The 23,722-nt window shown below is 35.8% G+C and overlaps 1 protein-coding gene across 2 annotated transcripts in view; it reads left to right on the plus strand.

The window, feature by feature from the left end:
• ATG2B (autophagy related 2B) overlaps positions 1 to 21,979 on the plus strand; it is a 41,782-nt gene extending 19,803 nt beyond the window's left edge. The window contains exons 19-42 of one of the 2 annotated variants that reach the window (XM_058420848.1): positions 426 to 583; positions 840 to 1,012; positions 1,314 to 1,464; positions 2,302 to 2,501; positions 3,312 to 3,392; positions 5,006 to 5,112; positions 5,375 to 5,467; positions 6,281 to 6,351; positions 7,352 to 7,428; positions 7,661 to 7,831; positions 8,303 to 8,444; positions 9,224 to 9,426; positions 10,357 to 10,583; positions 11,218 to 11,326; positions 12,986 to 13,180; positions 13,707 to 13,808; positions 15,388 to 15,466; positions 16,274 to 16,478; positions 17,398 to 17,467; positions 18,404 to 18,486; positions 18,938 to 19,059; positions 19,237 to 19,391; positions 20,450 to 20,599; positions 21,015 to 21,979. In XM_058420848.1, the coding sequence (XP_058276831.1) occupies positions 426 to 583; positions 840 to 1,012; positions 1,314 to 1,464; positions 2,302 to 2,501; positions 3,312 to 3,392; positions 5,006 to 5,112; positions 5,375 to 5,467; positions 6,281 to 6,351; positions 7,352 to 7,428; positions 7,661 to 7,831; positions 8,303 to 8,444; positions 9,224 to 9,426; positions 10,357 to 10,583; positions 11,218 to 11,326; positions 12,986 to 13,180; positions 13,707 to 13,808; positions 15,388 to 15,466; positions 16,274 to 16,478; positions 17,398 to 17,467; positions 18,404 to 18,486; positions 18,938 to 19,059; positions 19,237 to 19,391; positions 20,450 to 20,599; positions 21,015 to 21,245 (3,355 nt within the window). In that variant the 3' untranslated portion in view covers positions 21,246 to 21,979. The remainder of the gene's footprint in view (positions 1 to 425; positions 584 to 839; positions 1,013 to 1,313; positions 1,465 to 2,301; positions 2,502 to 3,311; positions 3,393 to 5,005; positions 5,113 to 5,374; positions 5,468 to 6,280; positions 6,352 to 7,351; positions 7,429 to 7,660; positions 7,832 to 8,302; positions 8,445 to 9,223; positions 9,427 to 10,356; positions 10,584 to 11,217; positions 11,327 to 12,985; positions 13,181 to 13,706; positions 13,809 to 15,387; positions 15,467 to 16,273; positions 16,479 to 17,397; positions 17,468 to 18,403; positions 18,487 to 18,937; positions 19,060 to 19,236; positions 19,392 to 20,449; positions 20,600 to 21,014) is intronic. The other variant, XM_040065964.2, reaches the window with a different exon arrangement.
• Positions 21,980 to 23,722: the final 1,743 nt, after the last annotated feature.

Genomic DNA, 23,722 nt, shown 5'->3' on the forward strand with positions numbered 1-23,722 from the left:
GTTGGAATCCTTCTGTACTGAATGTCACATATATCTTTACCCTGACAGACAAACTCACTTGAAATCAAAAGAATAGATATTTCCTGCAACTCAGTTGAAAATTGATGTGATCAAAATAGGGGTATCTCAACACCCCCTCCAACCTACTGAGCTAATAGATACTTACTTAAAGAGGTTTTTGTGTCACTATCACGTTAGACTTTGATATATGCATACCATAATTACAGAAAAAAGTTACTTCCATTTTTTATTGCTTTTACTCATGAATATATTATTGCTTCTTGTGCTTGTGAACTTTATTTTCTCTATGTTACTTATGGATATCTTGTTTTATAAACTCTGCAAAGGAATTATGCTTGATTGACTTAATATAAAATGGGAATATAGTCATATATTTTGTGCACTGATAATGTATTCCTTCCTAGGATCAGCAATGATTTATTGTTGTGGGAACCCACAGCTCCATCTCCTGTAGAAACATTTGAAAACCTTTCTTATGGTGTTGGACTATCTGTGGCCAGCCAGCTCATCAACACTTTCAGTAAAGACAGCTTTAGTCAATTTAAATCTGCAGTTCATTATGGTAATACACTTAATAAATCATCTACAACTATAGTGCTTTAGAAGCATAATTGGCTGAAGTGATTAAGGAAAGTTACTGGAGAGATTTTGTAAACTTATGGGAAAACATAAACCAAGAAAAAAAGAAAAGTTGATTACTGTTTAATTGGATAGAATAAGTGTGAAATTGAATTGCATTACCAATGGAGAAACAATGAGTTACTGGCATGATATGTGTACTAGCAAGAGAATGAGTTGTTCTTCATTATATCCATTAGATGATGAAAGTGGATCTGAGGAAGAAACACTACAATACTATTCCACTGTTGATCCAAACTATCGTTCGCGCAGGAGGAAAAAGCTTGACTCACAGAATAAGAACTCACAAAGCTTTCTGTCTGTCCTGCTAAATGTGACCCATGGATTAGTGTCAATATTCACAGATGTAAAGGTGAGGCACTAGGGCTGGAACAAGTTTTTTTATTGTTTTGACCATGGTTCCCCTTCATGCTGTATGTACTGACCTGGAAGGAGGTAGAGTTTTTAACAGTTATTCTGTAATCTTTATGCTACTATAACTAGGCAGTAATGCAACACAGTATTTTGCAATTTCTGTTTACTTTGATTCACATGAGAATAACTGAAATGCAAGCAGGAAAACATGTATTAGTAGCAAGTGTTGTGTTACTTTAGACTGCCTAAATGCAGCAAACTGTCAGCAAACAATTTTATCTTTTCTATTCTTCCTTCAGCAGGATGATGGAAGTACACTGGAAGGAAAATATGGCGAATTTTGGTTTGAGTTTAACAGTGGTTCCCTTTTCAGCGTGACTAAATATGAAGGCTTTGAGGACAGACACTACGTCTGTGTCCATTGTAGCAGCCTCAATTTATATCATCAAGGTAGGGGTGGGATTGAGGTGGTTTTGGGACTAAATTTGAAATTAACTAAGCTTGAAGCATTTTAGGAAAAAGGCTGTATTTTTTCTCTCTTTTCTCTCATACTGTATCATTTAGCACAATGAATATAATTTATGGCTAATGTTTCTAAATGTGACAGTAATGGAACTTCATTTTAGCTGTATTTAGTTACAGTTTAGCTCCAACTTTCCAGACAGCTGCTGGTCTTTACAGATATTGTGATCCTCTGTCAAATTAACTGTACAGGCTATTCTTTGCTATGAAAATATGCTCTTCCTACATGTTATTGGTTGTTTAATTGAAAAAGCTACAGGTTACCAGTGGCTGCTGTGTTTTTCATGAGTAGCTAGTTGTAGTCCACAGGTGAAGAATTTTGACTGTGTAGTTTGTGTATGTCTGGTAACCCCTATGTAGTTAGACCCTTTAAGATTTTCCCCTCAGATGCCTCTGAATCAGTGGTACTCATGTTTCAGTGCAAGGCTTAGTGCCAGGCTAACATCTAAACACACAATAACTATCTCATAAAATGAAGAGGAGGCACATGTTCCTCCATATAACCTGTGGGAGATTTGTCCTTTATTTCAGCTTTGCTATTTTGTTAGGCAAATAAAAAATTCAATCCCTATTAGCCCCGTTGAAAATTATAGCTAGAACCATGTTTTTAAATATTGGATCACGTTTAACCTTCCCTTCACGGTTCTTGCTTTACATGACTAACTTTGGTAATGAAAATAATTTTGTAGGCATTAAGCATAAAAAGGATTTTCCTTAACACTTCATCAGTAACAGCTTTGGTAATTCATTCCAAAATCTTTGCAGGTTTGGTAGATGGAGTCGTCCCTTCCTCTGAAGTACGACTGCCCAGCACAATACGTCCCCATTGGTTAGAGCCTACTATTTGTTTTTCTGAAGAAGATGGTCTTAGTAGAACTACTTCAGATGGCGTAGGAGTGGATAGTCCAAGTATGCTGACTGTTGCAGTCAAAATCCAATCGGATAAAATAGAGAGCAATACAAAGGTTTGTGTTATTTGTACTTTTATAAGTTATCTCAGTTTATATGGAAGCATCTAGACATGGAATTAGAAGGGTAATAGATGAAGAAACCATATAGTTATAAGACATTTATTTTCAGACTACAATTTTCTGTTAGAATCTTTTGGGTAGATTATAAAATTTAAGCAGCAGCCTAATTTATTAGTTCTTTCAGAGCTTCACTTTGCTGATTATGCTATTTCTTTATTGAATGCATTTCTTGAATAGTTGATCTTTTTTGTTTGTTTTTGTTGAGTTTCTCTGGTGTCAAAGCAGGCAAGAACAACTATAGAGTTACGCTGCAGTTAACTAGCCGTGTCATCTTCTAGGCAACCATTGCTTACCTATTTGAAATGGGACTGGTAAATGACAGCAGCACTTATTAGTGTGGCTGAAAGATGACCCCTTAGCATAGTGGAGACAAACAGGTTGGTTGAGTTATCTAAAGAAGGGTTCTGCACACCAGCAAAATGTTGTGGGGGTTCAGTTTTCTCACATGTGAACTACTTTGGGTTAGTATTCCTGGTAATTTCTGCTGAATCGCAGAGTGAACGTACAGGCTGCCTTCCATCCTTCCTACCGCCACCTCAAAGCTCCCATTTCTACACTATCCTGTTGCAGAAAGCATGATACTGTATCATCCAGGGTCTCTGTATTGGGAGGCAGGGCTTTTCCTAGACGCCAGGAGGTTTTTGGGAGTAGAAGGATGACGCTGTTTCATAATCTAGGTGTGAAATAGTTACATGTGTTTCCTTGTAACACATGTACGCCAAGTCTTGCAACTTTGTTCTGCAGGAATTTCTGGTCGCTGTTGGACTGCGAGGAGCCACCCTTCAGCACCGAGTGCTGCCTTCAGGTTTAAGCTGGCATGAACAGGTCAGGTTGCTACAGTTTCTTGACTACATCTTGAATTTCAGTCTCATTGTCTTCACTATCAAACTAAATCTTGATTGAAAATCTTGATGTTAGGCTGTGCCATATTATACTCTGCTCTTGCAAGTGTTATTTTTTTCTCTTTGAGACCATTGATAGATGATAATTTTACTTTTAAATTTTTTCTTGTCTATTCACTTGGTTCCTCTCATCATCCTAACTTTCTGCCCATAACATGTCAAGGAGGCTCTTGGAGGGGTTTACTTCATTCTCTTGGGGTTGAGGTTTGGGTTTTGGGTTTTGTTTAAAATTCAGATGAAAAATCTCAGTAGTCCAATAATAATAATCCTGAAGTTAAAAATACCCTCAAAACAAAGCAAGCAAACATGTTAGTTGCAGTTGTGAAAGCATTTCTGTGTTTTTCCCTTCTGCTGACTTTATCCCTCAAGTCTCATCTCTCAGTTGTACATTTCCTGGTTTGTATTGCTGGAATAGCAGTACTGGAGGACTTCAGGGAGGCAGTGAGCAGCAGTTTACACAAACACTTCTGAATGAGAAGGGTTGTAGTCATAGGTGTGGATGCAGTGGTAGAGCACAGCAGCCAGGGCTGGAGCCCCTTGGTGTGTGTGTGCCCATGAGGCAAGACATGCCATTAGCACAGGAGCAGTGTTGTTGAATGTACCTGTCCCATACTGGATTACAGACAGCAACCCTTGACACTCAGGCTTCTCCTGTGTATCCTCCAGTCTGTATAATATCCTGATTTTTACATGCATTGTTACTGTACAACTGTGTGGAGCTGAACCTGGGACTTTGGACTCTGCTGTGCCATTATTTTCCCCTCAGCGTAACATTCCTGTGGGTTTGTGTAGCCTGCTTTACACCATGTTGCTTCTTTGCTCTAGGATATTTTCCTCAAGTGCACCACAGGCAGTGTTTTTTGGAGGGGGAGGGATAAAATAAAAAATTGTCCAAAGAGATAGAAGAAAAAATTAAAAGACCAGCAGTGATGGTATGCCCCAGGTTTGGAATATTTTAAGAAATTTTATAGCGTAACATATCGGAGAGGGAACTATGACAGATCTTCTAGACGAGGATAGCAGCTAGTTTTATGTTGTAGTACATGAAAAAGCTGTTTATACAAAGAATGTGCACATGGTTCTGAGTGTATTTCCCATGCCCACCCCTCAAGAAAAACTTGAAGGTAACTTGAACAATGTAGAGGGTTACAAGAGAAGTGAACTTTTCAGAGAGGGAGCAAGGAAAATGCAAACACTGTAATAACAACTACAAAGAAGGATGAATAAGACTGTATTTGGGCAGTGTTTTAGAAATGCATTGTGAAGCTTTGTTACCAGGAACCACTTGAGTGTATGTGGATTGGTCTTTTCCATACCTTTGAAGCTGCAGTTTTTATGGGTATTTTTTGTGTTGTTTACATTCCACGCTTCTCTCTATAAAGATATTGAGAAAGCATCTTTAAATATCTGGGGCTGTTCACACCTTTTCCTTCTACTAATCTAACATTTTATTGTCATACCTGTTACAGTTTCTCTTTTGTGATGTGTAGTTTTTTGTTAATCTAACAGAAGTATTAATATGTTTGTGGTTTTTAGATTTTATATTTTTTGAATATTTCTGATGAGCCTGTTCTGGGATATAATCCTCCAGCTACAATTACAACTTTTCATGTACATCTGTGGAGTTGTGCTCTCGATTACAGGTAAGTAAAATGCAAGTGTGTCACTTGGCACTGCAGCTATGTACTTACTCTTCAGGAGTATTCAAGTTTGCATACTATAAATAATACTTACTTGGGCACTTTTGGAAAAAGTAGTTAACAGAGATCCCTTAACTGAGAAGAATTTAAAGTAGGATAGGACTTGCCTAAGTCTGGGAAGATGGAGTTAGGTAATCTATAAGGCTTTGAGTAAACTTCCAAATAGGTACAGAGCACTAATTTATTTTTTCCTGTTTGTTATTAGGCCCTTGTATTTGCCAGTCAGATCTCTACTTACTGTTGAAACTTTCAGCATTTCCAGCAGTGTTGCAGTAGATAAATCCTCTTCTACTCTCAGGTATAATTTAAATGATTGTGAATCACGTAAACTCCTGTAAAACTTGTAATGCCTGTCTGCTTTTTTGACCTCAGAAGCATTCATGTTGTGTAAATGATCACACTGATTTCCATTTTCTGAAATACAATTTGCTCACATGTAATCTTCTGTTTTATTAGGTTAAATAATTTTGTTTATTTATACTTCTTAGTTGGATTGCTTCTTTTTACAGCAAGCAATTCTGCATTTTTAATAAGATTACAATGTTCTGAAATGAAGTTATGTCTATTTTATGAATTAGTAAGACCTTAAGATTTCTTGTAATTTGTTACTTGGAGACAATGTATTAATTGTATTTAATGTATTTAATGACTAATGAAAATATCTGGAACTTCTAATAATTTCCTTGTAACTTCAGTTGAATATTTATCCTGTTTTACCTGTTCTGTTGTGAAATATCTACCAAGCTGATTGTTTTTATTGATAAAACCTTTTAAGTGATCTTTAAAACAAATGTCCTGTGAACTTTATTAAGAGGAGAAAAAGACAGAAATAAGTGTTAAGGATTAAGGCATTATTTCCTATTCTAGGAAGGATCAAGTATATAAATTGAAATATAAAAAATATATAATTAGTGATGGGGAAAATATCTTAGAGTGGTTAATTGTCAATAGATGTGAGAATTATGAAAGTTTAAAGTGAAGAGTTTGGATTTAAGATATGCTAGGTATATTTGTGTTTCAATCTATTTTTTATATACACTAATTTCTTTCGACTCACTAATTGCATAGCTTTTCTCTAGCATTTTGATTTCATCTTGGTTTTGTCTCTTAGGATAATTTTAGATGAAGCTGCTTTACATTTGTCTGACAAGTGCAACACTGTCATAGTGAACCTCCATAGAGGTAAGGATGCTTTAAATGTGACTAATCAATTGCAGAGACTAAAGTAACAAAATTACAGGCATATTCAGCATATATAAAGGTTATTGAAGAAAAGGGCTGGGGAGATAAGGAGCAGCAAGTCGAGTATGAGAGAATAGTGCAATGTTGATAAAAGTCTGAGTGCTCTGGTTTGGATTTGTGGATCCAGAAGTATGTTAGAGAAAAGCATCTTGCAATTCCTTTAGTATCTTGTTACAGTTTATAATGGGTATTTGAAGAAGTATATATTTAAAAATCTGGAGGTTCTGAAAGGAATTTTCTTAGGAAAGCGATGTCATGAGATATATATTCTAAATAGTTGAACTTGGTTCGACTAGTTGAAATAGTTGAAAGGTGCTATATGGCACAGAGTTGTAGGTTCTGAAAAGAATCATACCGGCTGGGTTGCTCTCACTGAAATAGTAAGAACCTTTAAGGACTGAGGAACTTGAATCAATACTTAACAAATGAGTTGGAGGAGTAATGAAACCTTGTGCTCACAAACATGTATTTAACTTAGGTAAGAGATCTCTAGCAGGGGCACAGTAAAGGTGTGCCTGTTTTGCTTAAACAAAAGAGGACAAATAAGTTATTTATGGCACTGAAAGATCAGTACAATATGAACATGTGTTCTCTCTCACTTCAGCTAAAAAACTGATAGAATGTTTAGTCATTCACCTTCTGTGTGCCTTGGTTTCTCTAACTCACACAGATGGGATGAAGATAAATATCTTAAAAGATTACCCTGCACACAGATGGTGGTAGTGGGAGTGATACCTTGGACTGAAAAGATGCAGAAAAGTTCTTGATTTGAGTATATGAAACTTGAACTCTGAAAGTAATCCTCATAAAAGAAGGAAATGCAGAGATACAAAAAGTTTTGATTCCTTTACAGCTCATGCTGGTTTTAATACTTTTATAACTATAGGTGTATAGGATTTTGTTAATTTTCCTAGTAATATTTTTAATTATCATATTTCAGATTATGTTCGTGTTATGGATATGGGACTGCTGGAGCTAACCATTACAACAGTAAAATCTGATTCTGAGGGAGAAAGAGTAAGTATTTAATCACAAATAAACAAAAATGTAAAATCTTCATGAGAGATTAGGATTTGAAAATTACTTTATTTTACTTAAAATCAAAGGTTTTTCAGTTTACTTGTATTTTTTTAACTACTTTTTTGACTAGTTAAATGAAATAATTTAAGAACAACTGTGTATATGCCATTTTTATGTAACTTTAGGACAATTTGAAGTTTATTCTTGTTTTTTCACTGTTGCTATGTAGGCCAAACCACGTTTTGAGCTGCACTGTTCCAGTGATGTAATCCATATTCGTACCTGCTCTGATTCATGTGCTGCACTAATGAATCTCATACAATATATTGCAAGTTATGGTGATTTACATCCACCTGCTAAGACAGAGGTTAAACGTGGAGTTAGCAAGCCAAAAATGAAGGTATAGAATGGCAAAATGATAGCAACTTAACTTTCTGCTTCTTGGTAATATATTTTAATTTTAATCCCTATTCTATTTACAAATAATATGAGATTTTCTGCAAAGAAATTAACAAATTGTATCTAATTTAAAATATATTTCAGAGTTTAAATTGTTTTTTTTTTTCTGCTTTGGTCACTAAATATTTTAAAATGTTAAGCTCTTTACCTCTTGTACTTTATTCTTATCTAAAGAAGAAAATTCCAGGACATATATGAGCTGTCCAGGTACTCTTAGGATCTAAATACCCTGAACTATAATGTTCTAACCTACTTTATGAATCATCCAGCTTGGTGTTTCAGATCACTTGACTATTTAACAGGTCTAGGTGTTTTTTCTCACAGTTTAAGAGCTGTGAATCAAGCTGTTCTAGCAAAATATTTTTTGACACTTGTTTTTGAGATGTAGCTATGTATGTTTCCTCTCTTACAGGTAGAGACCTTTAGCCAACCGTCTTCCCACGGACCAGGCCTTGCTGAATCAGAGCAGCAGATTTTAAGGGATTTGATGAGTGATGCAATGGAAGAAATTGAAACTCAACAGACTGCTTCTGCCATGAAGCAAGAGTCTAATGGTAAGAATCCTCTGAAGGCCTAACTACGTATAAAGTACAACTTTTCTGGAAAGGAAGTGGGATTGGAAGTTCTGTGTATGTAGAGGTGCTGCAATAAGAATGGGAGCAGGTACTTAGCATGTCTGAAATATTCAAACCATGGAACAGGTTCTTGCTTTTAATAATAGTAATGCAGAAGTACTTTGAGAATTTAGTCAAATACACATTACTGAGGTACTGAAAGCAGCAGGGAAGAAATCTATCTCTGGGACTCTGTCAAGACCCCAAATCCTGTAGGAGTGTAAGTTAGTGTGGAGGAACCAAAGACCTCTCTTCTGTGTATGAGGGAGGTCCAGGAAGATGGTACGGTTCCGAGTCACAGGAATAACCTTTAGCTTATAAAGATGTTTTTCAGTTAGCAGATAGAACAAGAGAATTATTTTTTATCACAGGATTATGGCTTCTGTGTCATGGCTAGAGTGTAAGTGATGAGGATTTTGTACTGCAGGTAGATTCCATTACTATTACTATTTCCATGAGGTTTGGTCCAGTCTTTTTTTTTTCTGTGGTGGAAGGTGAGCAGTCACTGTAGTACTGAAAGTTTTTGATGCTGTGGTCTTACTACCAGAATGAGAAACTTGAGAATTGTGTATTATTCATTGTAGGACTTTATTCAAGATACAATAAGCAAATTTCCGTGATAGAATTGAAGTTACAAACATTAGCTTACCTAATTTTTGTATTTTGTAAGGATTTTTACACTGAAACATATTTTTTCTCTACCCTCCTTCAACTCTTAGGAGTTTTGGATGACAAATCTCAAACTCAGGAACCATCTTGCTCAGATCTCTTCCTGTTTCCAGATGAAAGTGGAAATGTCTCACAAGAGCCAAGTCCCACTTATGCTTCATTTACTCATCACCTTATAAGTGAGGCCATGGGAGATGTTCCGGCAGAAAGTGATGATTTTTGCATTCTTTTTGCTCCGAAAGTTGCTGTTGCTGTAAGATCCTTTGAAAATTACTTTAAAAAATCCAAATATAAACTGAATTAGAGAAAAACCTATGTAAAACCTGGACAAATAAGATATACATTTCTGTGGTTGCTTAGTGATGCTTTTCTGTTTGAAAGGAATTCATGCATTGTTACTGTTAGGAATGAGTACAAGTATTTTCAAATAGATACAACTTTTCTATATCTCAGCACTATGTAATTGTTGGCATATCTGAATGTTATATTGAGCCGTATTGGAAGTTTTCCTATATTTTAGTCATGTTTAATCATTGTCATATCGACTTACAATAATGGCATATTTAGCAAAAAAATGCGTTAAGCAAAAACCAGCTTTTACCAAAACAGCAGCTTTGTATGTCTTCTAATCTTTTGTTCATTTTTGTCTTAATCTAAGCTCTCAATGTTTCTGAGGACCTAAGATCCTTGCCAAACCGCAGAGAAAAACTCGTGTGTCGCTTTATACCAATGTCTGTCCTCTCTATGTTGTCTGGTGGTATTCTTTGTAACAGACGGAAGCAGTTCCTGAGTCCCTGATTTGAAGCTTCATTTTCCCAGTTGTAGTTGAGCTTGTTTGTTTCTGAAAGTGCTAATAGGATAGCCTGGGCTCTTCTGTGGTTTTCTGTTTTGCTTTCAACTAGTACTTCATTTTGTTTATAGTTTGGGTGGGTAAGTGTTTTGTTTTGGTTTGGGTTTTTTTTATTTTTATTTTTTTTTAACTACATTGCAGCTTCTATTTTTTTTCGTATGTTTTTGTCCATACTTTATAAGAAACATTTTTAAACCGATCATGTGCTTTATAGGCTTTAAAAGACAGTACAGAAAAGTTTTCCTTTTCATAGGAAGGAATTAGACACCTCAATAAGGAGAGCAGATTTCACCTTCTCAATGCTATACATTTGTTTGTTTGTTTTTTAATTAGGAAAAAGAGGAGGAGCCAGTTATAAAAATAATGGTCGATGATGCAATTATCATAAAGGAAAATCATTTCAGTCAACCTATTAAAAAAACAGATACAAGCAAAGCTCCCCTTCATTTTCCTGTTCCTCTGGTACGCTATGTTGTAAAAGAAATATCTCTTATTTGGCATCTTTATGGTGGAAGGGATTTTGGGACTGCACCACCAACTTCTCCAGCTAAAAGTTTCATGTAAGTGTTTGATCTACTTATGTGGATTAGAAAATTTAGAAATACTTTGTTTTCTTTTGATTTGGAGTAATCTTATTGTTCAATCTCAAATCTCCCTTGCTTGGTCCTTGGCTCTCTTCTCACAAGGAATCAATCATAGAATGGTTTGAGTTGGAAGGGATCTTAAAGGTCATTTAGATTCTTATTCAGTTATATACTCTGATGTGCGGAGTTATTTTCTTGTGTTTTAACCTGGACAAGCTGGGTTTGATTTTGCTGATTTTTGGAGGAGGTTGGAGGGATGGATTTTGTTTTAGGGTAATATTAGTAGTCAAATTTTCCTAAAGAGATCAGGGCTTAAGGAGCATAAGAGTCAGATTTACAGGATGTCATGTGAGCTAGAGAATAAAATTATTACAGCCAAAATTAAGGAAATGTTTTATGAATATTAATTTGTGGGATACATGCTGGCATTTTGCTTAGGTGTGTATTACTTGAACAAAAAGAAATTATTTGGTTAACAGTAACATAATTTCGATGTTTTTTTGAATATAATTAAAACAGTAAGAAGTTACATCCAGTGCATTTAGTTTTTAGATTAACAGTGAGGTAACTTTAATCTGCAAAAGTGTATTTTTCCTTTTTATTTCCCCAGAAGTCCCCATAGTTCTCCTTCTCATACACCAACGAGGCATGGACGGAATACAGCATGTGGCGGAAGAGGAAGAAACCCAGACTTCCTAATGGAAATACAATTAAGCAAGGTGAGTAACAGAAACAGCTTCAGCCATGACTTCTGGGTGTGGATATCTTTACATGTTATACTCCTTTGATAACACCTTTCCATTAGAATTCAGTACTCTTTCTTTCTAAGCAATCACTTTGGTGAGGAATGTAAAATTTGTTCAACAAAACTGTTAATATTAGCATAGCATTTACTTTCTGCATAAGCTTGTTTTTAAAGATGGAGTATATCCATTACAATATTAAAAGTTCTTGTTTATTATAACCGGGATTTGCAACTGCTGTTCTGTTTTTCTCTTCAGTTCCATTCTGAATAGGTACACCTGTCATGAAATAAAGTGTTCTAATAAAATAAGCAAGATAGATCTGTTGAGAATATTCAGTGTATGTTTGATAACTGGATATGAGATAACACCTAGTTATATCAGAGTATTGTTTCTGTTTCTCCTAACATATTTAGCACCCTTCAGGCATAAATACCTTACTATTGTTTTTAAGGCTGTGCTTAGCTCTAACATAGGAAATAGATGCTTTTTTCTGGTGCTGTGAATAATATTGGCAAGGAATTAAACATATTTTGTGTTAAATGGATCAATAACAGAATCTTTTTAAAATAAGGTATTTTCAAACATTTCCATAAACATGAAAGGCACTACATAAAAATAAAGGCCTTTTCATAGTCTGTGTGCATTTCTGAAACTTAAAATTCATCCCAATTGCACTTCAAGTTTGCCAGAAACATGTGATACTTAAGATAGCCATTTCTAGAAAAAAAACCATGACATTGCGATAAAAAAGCAGAAAAAGGGAAGCATTTAATACTCCACCTGGGAAACTTCATAGGTAGAATTATAGCCGTCTCCCAGTTTGCAGTTCTTTAATGAGAGTTGATGTTAGCACTGAAGCAGTGTAAAGGTTTCTTCCCCTGCTCGGACCCCTAACTCGGTACTCGGGTGAATAGCAGTATAAGAGGTGTCACGGGCGGTGTTGCCGGGGAGCTGAGCGCGGGGTCGGCAGGGGCCGCTGCCGCTCTCGCTGGTGCGCTCACAGCGTTCCGCTGCCGGCCGGGCTGCGGCGGTTGGGGAGCCGGGCACGGTTCGGAGGTCAGCACAGCTGGAAATGAGAGCTACATCAAGGGGTGACCAAACGAGGATAACTGAGAATTGAAGCGAAATGCTGAATTGGATTTATATGGAGTAAAGTGGGTAAGAAAAAGGAAACAAGAAAGTGTCAAGAGGCCACTTGAGAAGTCAGTCGGTAGGGATGAAACATTTTTTTTCTTAAGTGTTAGAAGGTGCAAGACTCAAGAACTGCAAGATTGTCTGGTACAGGCTTCAGCATGAAATGAGAAAGATGTCAGGATTGAGAGGAAAAAGCTGGGTCAATGTTAAAAAAAAAAAAGTAAAATTAATTCCTTATCTTATACTGACTCTTTGTTTTGGCTTGAATTTGCATGCTGAAGTACGAACACGTACACAACTAGAAAGTGGAAGATTTCTACTGCTAGATATGTAAAAACCTGAATAGTATTTCTGTAAATTTAAATTAGTAGACCGCTTTAAAAGTTCTTATATGTGGTATACTTCCCTGATTTTTGTTTATTTTTTTAGAGAAATATTCTGCTGTCAAATGGTGTTTTTCAATTAAACTGATTATGTTGGTTCTTTCCTTTTTAAAAGGTGAAATTCCAGCATGAGGTGTATCCTCCAGGTGGTGCAGATGGTGACTCCTGTCTGTTGGAGCAGCCAGTGTCCCGACAAGTTTTTATTGTTCAAGATCTGGAGATCAGAGATCGCTTAGCTACATCACAAATGAATAAATTTCTCTATCTCTACTGCAGTAAAGAGATGCCCAGAAAAGCACATTCAAACATGGTATAGCTATGAAATGTTAATTTCTTACAATTACAGTAGTTGAATTTTCATTGTGGGGACTATGTGCACTTCTTAATCTTGCAGAAGCATGAGTTCGTGGGACACTGAAGTGATATAATTTGTTGATAGTTATTTGTTTGACTCTTTGTATATTAAGACTAATTCAAAAGTCAGTTTGAATGTCAGCATGTCAGGTATTGATGAGTTTGAGACTGTTAATTGAAAAAGTAGATGTGCAGGACTACATTGGTAGCTTTCACAATTTGGTTTTGAGCAAATGTCCGCTTGTATCAGTGATGAGACTTCTCACTACATGTGCAGATTTGTATTTTTATGGTATACAGTAGTCTTACTGGTTCTGTAAAGGATTTAATAATTTTTGAGGTGTTTTTATTCAATACAGTAATTGTTAAGTGGAGTCATACTAGTACAGAGATTTTGCAGTAAATGTTTTTCTTAGCTGATGTTCTGAGATTTGATAACTGTGAATGTTAGTGCTTTTATTGATCTTGTTGGCTTTTTTCAGTTAACAGTTAAAGCGTTACATGTCCGTCCAGAGTCCGGCAGATCCCCACAGGAATGTTGTTTACGTGTTTCGCTAATGCCACTTCGCCTCAATATTGACCAGGTTGGTCATGCCAGTGCAAAAAATAAAATAATGTTTTCTTTATTGAATGATACCTGGGGTTTCTCTTTACCAGATACTTTTCACCATATTTTGTTTTACATCTTCTTGGTGTGATACCTTTCTTATTTAATCTTTGGATTTCTGTTGTTTAATTTTTATCAATGCTAGAACTTGCCTTCTGCTCCAGCTATTACAAAGACTAGATTTTTTTTTTATTGAAAAACTAAGAATACCTTTAGGCAAAACTATTTTCTCAGTAAGTTTTCCTCCTGAAACTTCTGATAATCTCAAAGGTTTGGAATCACGGCTTTTAAAAATAACTACACTTTCCTGAATGATCTGGTTTTGTTTGTTCATAAGGTGACTTCTTTGTTTTTAATTGAAAGAGATTAATCATTAATCCAGAAGTGGTTCACAGCATCTTGGTCAAGGGCACTTGACACTTGAGAAATGCTTCTATAAGCTGAAGGTGTTGTCTTGTTATCAGCTGCAGTGTCAGGAGGAGGAGAAATTGTTTTGCTTTCTTTAGCAGGTCTTTGTGCAAGGTATTTTTGATATATGCATGAAACATTTGTTTCATGACAATATATGTTTGTGCTGGTAAATGTGAAGTGCAGTTACTACTCTTTGCTGAGGCATTTCTTCCTGAATTTGTCATCTTCAGAGAGCTACATGGGGTTTGGGGTTTTTAGGTGCATAATTAGGATTTTCACACCTTTTCTTTTTTCAACACACATTAGAGACTAGGCTTTCATTTCACTCTTAGAAAAACTGAGCTCTGTCTAGTTTGAAATAATTTCACCTAGAGAAAAATGGCCTGGAAATACTGCTATGTAGGGAGGAAATATGTTCCTTCTTGGTTATTCTTAGTCTTTTATGTTTTGTACCATAAACAGAATTCACCTTTACAACTTCTATGAAATGAATCACAGCTTTTTTGGAAGCACAGGCTGCATGCAGTCATTAGAAATACTTGTTATTACTATTTAAGCTGTCATTCTTACCAGTTGGAAGTAAAAATGGAAAAGAAAGTCCAGTTGTCATCAATGATAGGATGAATAAGGCACCAGTGTGATGCATATGTCTGAAAAAGAAGCTGGGATGTAATTATTTTATGACATTATTAAGACATTAATACCATAGATATTAATGAAGCAGTGATTTGTAATAATTTGATTGACTTTGACAGTACTAGAGAAAAATATAAACTATATTTAAATACCTTTTACTGCAGCTCAGAGAAAAGTTTATGGCCTTTAAAACATCTGGGTTCTGGAACAGTCTCCAAAAGTAGAAATGATGAGAGTAGAAATGATGAAAATAACCCTGAATTTTTAAGATAGTGCTAGATAGATCATGAAATCCTGTTATATGGAGCAAGGTGCAGTGGCTAAGCCCTAGTCCTGTTTTCTGTCCTAGATTTCTATGTGGTTTGTGCATATGTTAAAGGATCAAAATGAAAAAATAAGTTCTGTTTCATATCTGCATAGAAATAGATCTGAAATAGTAGATAATGTTTTTAGAGAACTAGATCTTTGTATTTATTTTAACCTGATCGTATTTTACTTTTTGCCATTAGGATGCCTTGTTTTTCCTGAAGGACTTTTTCACTAGCCTTTCTACAGAAGTAGAACTCTTAGTTACTCCAGATCCTGAAGGTATATTTCTAAAAAAATCTAACATAAGTCCTGCTTCTTTCTCCTTTAGTTTGTGTATGTGTCTATAAATTCACATGTGAATCTTGTGTTTATAAAAACTTGTGTTGGGGTTTGAGCACTAACATTAATAACTGACTTTTTAGAACTCAAAGGCCTTAGGTACTTAAGTTTTTTATTTTAGAAATATGAGCAAAGGTCTTCAACACCTGGAATCTTACTTCTATAAAAGGTTTAACCAAAATTGGAGCATATTTAATAAGAGCATCTGGAAAAATTGAGGACTGTGTATTGGGAGCTAGATAAAACTAATACATTGTGCTGCTTATTTATGAAATTGAATTATGTGTTAGACAACTTCAAGCTATTAGGCAAACAATATTTTATGCAAAGGATATTAAATAATGTATATATGCAGTTGAAGCAGTACTTCTTATCAATTACATTATCTGATGCAAAAGCAATATATATTGAAAAGCGTATTTCCACTATTAACTATATTTGGATATTTCTTAGCAGCTCTACTTTACCTATTTCTGTGGACACGTCCTGCTGAAATGCATGGGTGGTGAAGCACTCTGCAGTACTGCTATTAGAACCAGATACATTATTTATGCTGATGCACTAGCGCAACTTCAGCTGCATCTAAAAACTTCTATCAAAAACTAAGAGAATCTAAATATTGCCCTGCTAATTATTCCTACTAATAAGCATTAGACTTTACCAAGGATGCAGTAATTGTGTAAATGCAATCTCTCTGTAATCACTGTGAAAACGAGTCACTTTACTGTGTATAACTTCTTTTCTTAGTTAAAAAGTCTCCTGGTGCTGAAGTTACGTGTAGTTTGCCCAGGCACGTCAGCAGCCTTAAGGAACCAAGTCCAGTCATTTCTTTTGCATCTCACAAGCAAGCAAATGAAAATGGCAGCATTGATTCTATGGATGTGGTTAATGGAGATGATGATAATTTCTCTCAAGAAACAACATCATACAGCGATCAGCCAGTATTTTTCAGGTAAACTTTTGTTACAAAATTTCCAGTGATGCATAGCTGAATGTTTTAAGAAAGTGTGGTGATAAACTATTCAGACCTTGAGACAAGGTGCATTTTTTTGTTTGTTTATTCACTGTTTGTAGAAAGCAAATATATTTGTTTCTATCACTGAAAGGTCACCAGTGATTTTTATTAACTTTTGCACGCTACTGTGCACAAGGAAATAAAACTTAAACGAGATGTTTTACAAATATATAAAAAGAGCAGTGTTTGTAATCTTATAATAACTATAAATTATCTAATATAATCAGAGATGAGAGTATATAAAGGAGGAGGAGGATATAAGGATATAATGGAAGAGAGGTATGAAATTAAAATATCACAAGAGAAACTCTAATGTAGCCCTGACTGGAAAGCGACTATGAAAATTGTAGCTTGTTATGCAGAAGTTTTTTCGTGTGCATTCAGATCATAAGTGCCTCTAACAATAGATATGTGCTGTGGTAAGCAGTGCAGAGTTAGCTTGTAATAGCATGGCTGTGGTTCTGTTTCACCACATACATTACCAACAGAATTTTTTATCAAGTTCCAGTAGCAGCACTAAATTTTGCCCACAGAACCATAACTTTGTGGGTGTTTGCTTGTTTGTTTTTTTTAGCATAAAGATACTTGCAGGATTAGTGGCACATTTGCAGGACTTTTAAATTTATTACAAATGCTAACCTGAAGTAGAATTGAATAAAACTAGAAAAACTGAATTTGCCACTGTATTTTGTACATTTATTCTGAAATACTGACACAGTAACTAAGGATTTATGGTTTACAGAAAAGGGTATGACATCCTATTCCAGGAGAATGGGAAACCATGAGATTCTCTTCAGAAGGATAATTTTATTTCCTTTTCATTTTCTCACTATAATGTTTTCTTTGTATGTCCCAGAGAATTTCGCTTTACATCAGAAGTTCCAATACGGCTTGATTACCACGGCAAGCACGTATCAATGGATCAGGTTTGTGTATAGTGCTGATGCTAAAGAACAAAAATTTTATGTTTGTTTTGCTTTCCCCTCCCTGCTCCCCATGAATAGGGGTATTTTTTATGCTCCCTACTCATTAATGATGTGATCATGACAAATATAAAGCACTTCCCCCTTTAGTTTTAGTAAAGCTTAACCTGGTTTCACTCTTAATTGGAAAACTAGGGGGTGGATCCCCCCACATATAATTAACCCAGGATGGAACTTGAATGTCACCTTTATGAGCTCAATGATTGGCTTGAATTCATAGTGTAAAGCTGCAGTGCCCCTCAAAGTATGATACCACTGTCTGACACCAGAATAATGCATTTTATTTTATTTTTTCCTCATTAATGCCAGAAAAAAATATTGTTGTTTGTTCTTCTTGTTTCCTTTCCTTGCAGTCTAGTAACAAATAGGCCTTAGTGGCAATGGCAGAATCTATTACAGATGAAAAAAAATGCTCATGGTTCTTGTTAAAATATGCATTCTTTATCGCACTGAGTTTAGAAGCAGACATCAAAAAATCCTATTTGCGCAGGACTTGCACTTTGTCATGGCAAATCAGTAAGAAAATATGGAAAGCAGCAACTTCTTGAATTTGCCTGGCTATCAGAAATCAAAACATGAAATATGATAGCTTTAGAATTCCTGGAACACACTGAAGCCAGAACTATGTTTACGTAATATATTGTAGCTTATTATTTCTGAAGAAGCCCTCTTGTATCCATGTGTTTTTCTTTGAGTAGCAGGTTAAGCCAAGTTCCCTTGTTTGTAAGTTTCCATGTAACATGACTCATGTTTACTGAGACACATTTGGGAGACTGGGAGTATTTAGACAGAATACTTGTAATTAAGAGTTGAGATGATGAAATTATTTCTTACAGGTTGTACGGGTTGAGTAAATGTGATAAACTATTTCACTTACAGGGAACATTAGCTGGGATTCTTATTGGTCTTGCTCAGTTGAACTGCTCAGAGTTAAAGCTGAAGAGGCTTTGTTACAGACACGGGTAAGTTTCTCAAAATGTAGATCAACACTGCTATTGCAAGTTTATGGGGAATAACTGAACACTGCAAAAGCAAAGCAAATTTTCTCTTAAGATGCCCTTCTAAAATTCAAAATGCTTTTTGACTTTATAAATATTTCTTGATTCTAGTTTTTTTCCAAATGTATATAATTCAAGAAGAACTTCTAACTCAGAACATAATTTAATATATGTGCTATTCTTGATAAACTCTTCATTTGAGTTTCATGTTCACTTCCTGTGGAACTGGATGTGATTATACAGTTCTGAGTTTGTTTTATGAAGCATATACATTTGAAATACTTGGCTTAGCTAACAGCAACATTTGAAGAAGCTTTCCCTTTAAATAACGTCTTTTACTTCAGTGAATAATGAATGCATTTGTCTTATTAGGAACTGTTTGTTTAAAAAACCCTCATAATTGTATTTACTTTAGTTTATTAGGTGTGGATAAATTGTTCTCCTATGCTATCAGTGAATGGCTTAACGATATAAAGAAAAACCAGCTGCCAGGAATTTTGGGAGGAGTAGGGCCTATGCATTCGCTTGTGCAGTTAGGTAAGTTAATTCTTACTTCTATTCACCTGCAATATGTTTGTTTCTTTAAATCCAAACAACACCTCTCCGCTATCAAAAAACCAACACAAACCATGTTGACTCTTGTTTTCAGTTCCTTTGAAGGCAGTCTGCATATCTAAGAGAACTGTCTGACTGGTGTTGTGTCTTCACTTTCAGTGCAAGGTCTGAAAGACCTGGTGTGGTTGCCAATAGAGCAGTACCGCAAGGATGGCCGTATTGTCAGAGGCTTTCAAAGAGGAGCAGCTTCTTTTGGTACTTCCACTGCGATGGCAGCACTGGAGCTAACAAACAGGATGGTTCAGACTATACAGGTAAAGTGTATTACTTCTGAAGTTAGATGTAAAATGAGAAGTCAATGCTCTGTATTAAGCTAATATCTTAATGCTGTAGATTTAAGGTTGGGAGCATCTGCTGAAAAAGAAAAGGCAGCTGTATAAATAGGAGAGCAGAGACTGGGCAAAGTTTGCAGCAGTCTGTGAGGTGAGAACTATGGCATCAAATGCAATGGTTAGAAAATTGTGTTAAAATACTGCTGAACTCCCAAGCAGCTGCTTGTTTCTTAATGTCTTTAATGTATTATAATATACAGTTTAATACGAAAATGTTTGGCTTCACTAAAGAAATCACTGGTGCTGTGAAAGATGAGTTCTCTGCACGTGTGTTATCCACTAGTAGAGTCTTACCTTTTTTTAAAACGTCATCTTATCTGTACTTATTTAAAAAAAACAAGCCTACAAAATAAAAGCCCAACCAAACAAAACAGAGAAACAAAAAGCAAAACAAAAAAATCACCCCAACCCAAACCAGTACTATATCTGTAAATCCACACAAAGTCCATAAAGCTTCCTGGATTTTAACCCTAAGGCAATCTTGGATTAAAGTGCTAATAAATTCATGTTTCTTAATATAAAATACACAAAAATACAATGAAAATATATTTTAACCACATAATCTTGCAAAAATAGTATATGTGCCTAAGCTTGAGCATATATAGTCAGAAAACCAGTTCTATTAAATCCCAAGTGGGATTGTATGTGTGCTTGTGTTTGTAAGAAATACCATTGATCAAATGTTCTGTTTCTCTCTTGAGCATTTTATGCTGTTTCGAGGATGCCTTTGAAGAGACTACAATTAGGAGGGCAGAAAACCCCATCCAAACCTACAACATTCATTCTTTCATTATGGAATTAATGTACAGTTAGAGCTGCACATTCCAGAAGTTCTTGTACAATACCGTAATCTGATGCAAATGAATATTACTTGTGGAATAAGAATTCTTTTATTTCAGTGACATCACCCTATTAGTAGTTTACATTTGTGATCAGGTGCTATAACACACACGTGTTTTGCCTTTGCTCCTGATGTGCAGGCAGCTGCAGAAACTGCTTATGACATGGTGTCCCCAGGGCCTACCTTCATTGAAGCAAAAAAGATCAAACGGTTCCCTCGCCATCGCTTGGCTCATCAGCCGGTCGACCTGCGGGAGGGTGTAGCCAAAGCGTACAGTGTTGTGAAAGAGGTGAGTGCAGAAGCCATTGTTGGGAACCAAAGCTAAGAATTATTTCCTAAAATGGCAAATAAGATAACAGATGTCAGTTTAGGCTGACCAGATGGAGAAGGAGATTTCGGGTCAGCTGAGTTTCTGGTGAATTTTGTCATTTTTTCAATAGTTCACAGTACCCCAAAGCTTCCTCCCATATGCACAAGATGTGCCACCTGAAGCCGCATGAAATATTTACATCCCTAAGTCCATAGCAGTGTTATTTTAAGCCTCATTAGAAGAACTAAATCATATTTATATCAGTATTGTTTTACTACAGTTATAATATAAATCACCAAGAAGAAAAATGCTGGACAGTTTAAAATTTCCCTTAGGACTAGGAGAGGTTGCTTTTTCTTTTTCAGTGTAACTGATTTCCTTTATTTTCTTAAAGGGGATTACGGACACAGCCCAAACCATTTATGAGACTGCTGCTCGTGAGCATGAGAACAGAGGAGTCACTGGAGCAGTAGGAGGAGTCCTCCGCCAAATCCCACCAACGGTGGTGAAACCTTTCATTGTTGCAACAGAGGCCACCTCAAATGTTCTAGGTGGAATGAGAAACCAGATCAGGCCAGATGTGCGTCAAGAAGAGTCTCAGAAGTGGCGCCTTGGGGAGGATTGAGATTGTAAATCTGGCTCAGCAGGCAGGTAGCAAGGCTGGAAATGCAGAAGGATGTCCTGTTGGCAGCTTTAGATGGAGCTCACTTTGTTTTGTCATGCTCATCTCAGGAACAAATGAGGTTTTCCAACTGTTAGTAGCAAAACATCTAACCAAAAATATTTATGAAGTGAAAAGCAAATTGGTACGTGCTTATACTGTGTGTTACCAATACATCTGGTAGATAGTGCCAAACATAGTGAGGCATGCGCTGCCAACTCAGAGACATGCTTGCTCTGTTCCATTTACCATATTTTTCGTGGTAGATTTGACATCTGAAGCAGTAGCCTGTATGGTGAAGCTGAGTGAACTTTAAAGAGGTTTGCTGAGCATAGTAAGGAACTGTCTTCTATAAAGGGCTCTGTGGATGCTCTTCACTGACTAAAGGATAAAAGCTTTCATTGAGGACATGAGACTTGAGGCTGTCTAATATGGAAGCAGATAATACTGTTTAGTGGTCATAAACATCGCTTTTAGTGTGGCATTTACAGCAAGGACAAGCTTGGTAACCATTCAGAATTTAGATTCACTGTCAATACACCTACGAACAGAATTTGTTCCTAAATATTAAATACCTACTTTTGTGGGTTTTTGAAGAACCTGAATGTTGCAGAAATGTTCTGTTGTGTTGCACTTTAAAGGATATGGCCTGTATATTGTGCTTTTTTTATAGTGTGAATAAAATGTAATGTGCATTATCGTTTATGTGGTTTAGAAGCTTACACAAATTATTGAAAAGAACATCATTTGATGATGATCCTACAGAAAAGTGTCTTAAATTTATTTAAATTCATTATATGTAAAAACTTTGTCTACTGTTACACTAAATACAATGCTAAAAATACCTACCCTTCAAGAAAACAATTAATTGAAATTGTTGCCAACAGTTCTTTGTAAGAATGAAAAATCAGAAGTAAAAACAAATTATTTCATCATTTCATAGTTAAAAGGCTATACAGACTTTATTTTAGTAATCTGCTGTTATTTAAAGTTCATATTGTTGCAAAGGTATTCTTAATTTAGATTGTTTGTCATCAGTTACTTGACAGTGAGTATTTGGGGTCCTTCAATTGAAACTGGGAGTGGGTGAGAGGTTTTTTTAAAAAGGACAGCAAAACTTCAAAAATCAAAGTTGGTACTGACATTATTTACCATTTAGATGACATGCATCTCCGCAGAGCTTTATTAAGCATCTGACATTGCACCATTCTGGGGCAGTTAAAAGTCTTGGCGATTGATGTGCAATAATGAACTTTTTTTGTCTTGCATTAGCAAAAACTGGAGAATAAAAAGTAAAGATTCTTTTGAATAGAAAAATGCTCATTTTGAATTTCAGTAGATTAAACTTTAAATGACTAGCCAGTATGTAAGTTTGTCACAGTTCTGTGCTAGTCATAAGTGGAAATCCTGCCCATAGGCCATGTGGAAAATGCCCACTGAGAGTGGGACATCAGATGCTACTGATCAAACTTCAGTCTCCAAGGGTGATGAGGAAGTATTTTCACTCTTTGTTCAATTAACCTGCCTCTAAGCAGAAACTTTGCAGATGGGTCTTTTAAGGGACAAGCAGGAGTGTATGAAGGAATTTTTTTTTTTTTTTGCTGCTTGTTCACGCTGATACTATACTAGCTATTCCTGAACACCAAAGAATCTGGCTGGGGAGTAAATTACTGGAAAATGTCCTGTGTTGGGAAGACTTCTGCAGTCTGCTTTATTATTTTTCATAAAACCAAGTTCCAGGTAAAAACAAATTCCTGCGTAGGGTGACAGATGTTAGAAAGTTTTGCTTCAGTTCTCTGGAATCACTGAAGTTGTGGTACACTTTGAAAACCTGGTTATTTCACCTAAATGACTTGCTGCAAGAAGGAGGAGAAGCTTTTGAGAGGAGAAATACCTGCAGATTTAATAACATAAAATATTTTCTGATGTAATAATACTTGCTATAATGTGTACTTCTGTTCAGTAATTAGAGAGCTCTGCTTTAGTGAGAGCTCAAAGCATGAGCATTTTGCACAGGAATGAGTTCCATATTTGCAATGTGGCACCTCCTGAATGCCTTCTCAAGAAGTGGTGGTGAATCAATGCAAGTAAGTGTAGCAATGCACCTTTTTCATTGGCAATTACTATACTGGTAATTAGCTAGTACTAGTAAATAACTAATCAAGTTAATCCACTTGATTAGAGTACACTGCAGTAGCATTAATCAACGTATTTTCTGCCTTTCAGACACTGCTGAAAAGAAGTGGTGGCATTTCAGTGTTCTTTTCTTTTTCAGTTCTGTTGAGATCTGATAGTGCAAGGCAATTAGAATATATCTTTACATGAGGGCATGACGTCAAGTTAAAACATTTTTATAGCGTGTCTCTCATTGTCGGCAATACAGACTTCACATTTATTAAACTTCACTTTTCACTGTGTAAACTCTCATTTACTGCTTGCAC

Source organism: Hirundo rustica, chromosome 6 (genome assembly GCF_015227805.2).
Source record: "Hirundo rustica isolate bHirRus1 chromosome 6, bHirRus1.pri.v3, whole genome shotgun sequence".
NCBI lineage: Eukaryota > Metazoa > Chordata > Aves > Passeriformes > Hirundinidae > Hirundo > Hirundo rustica.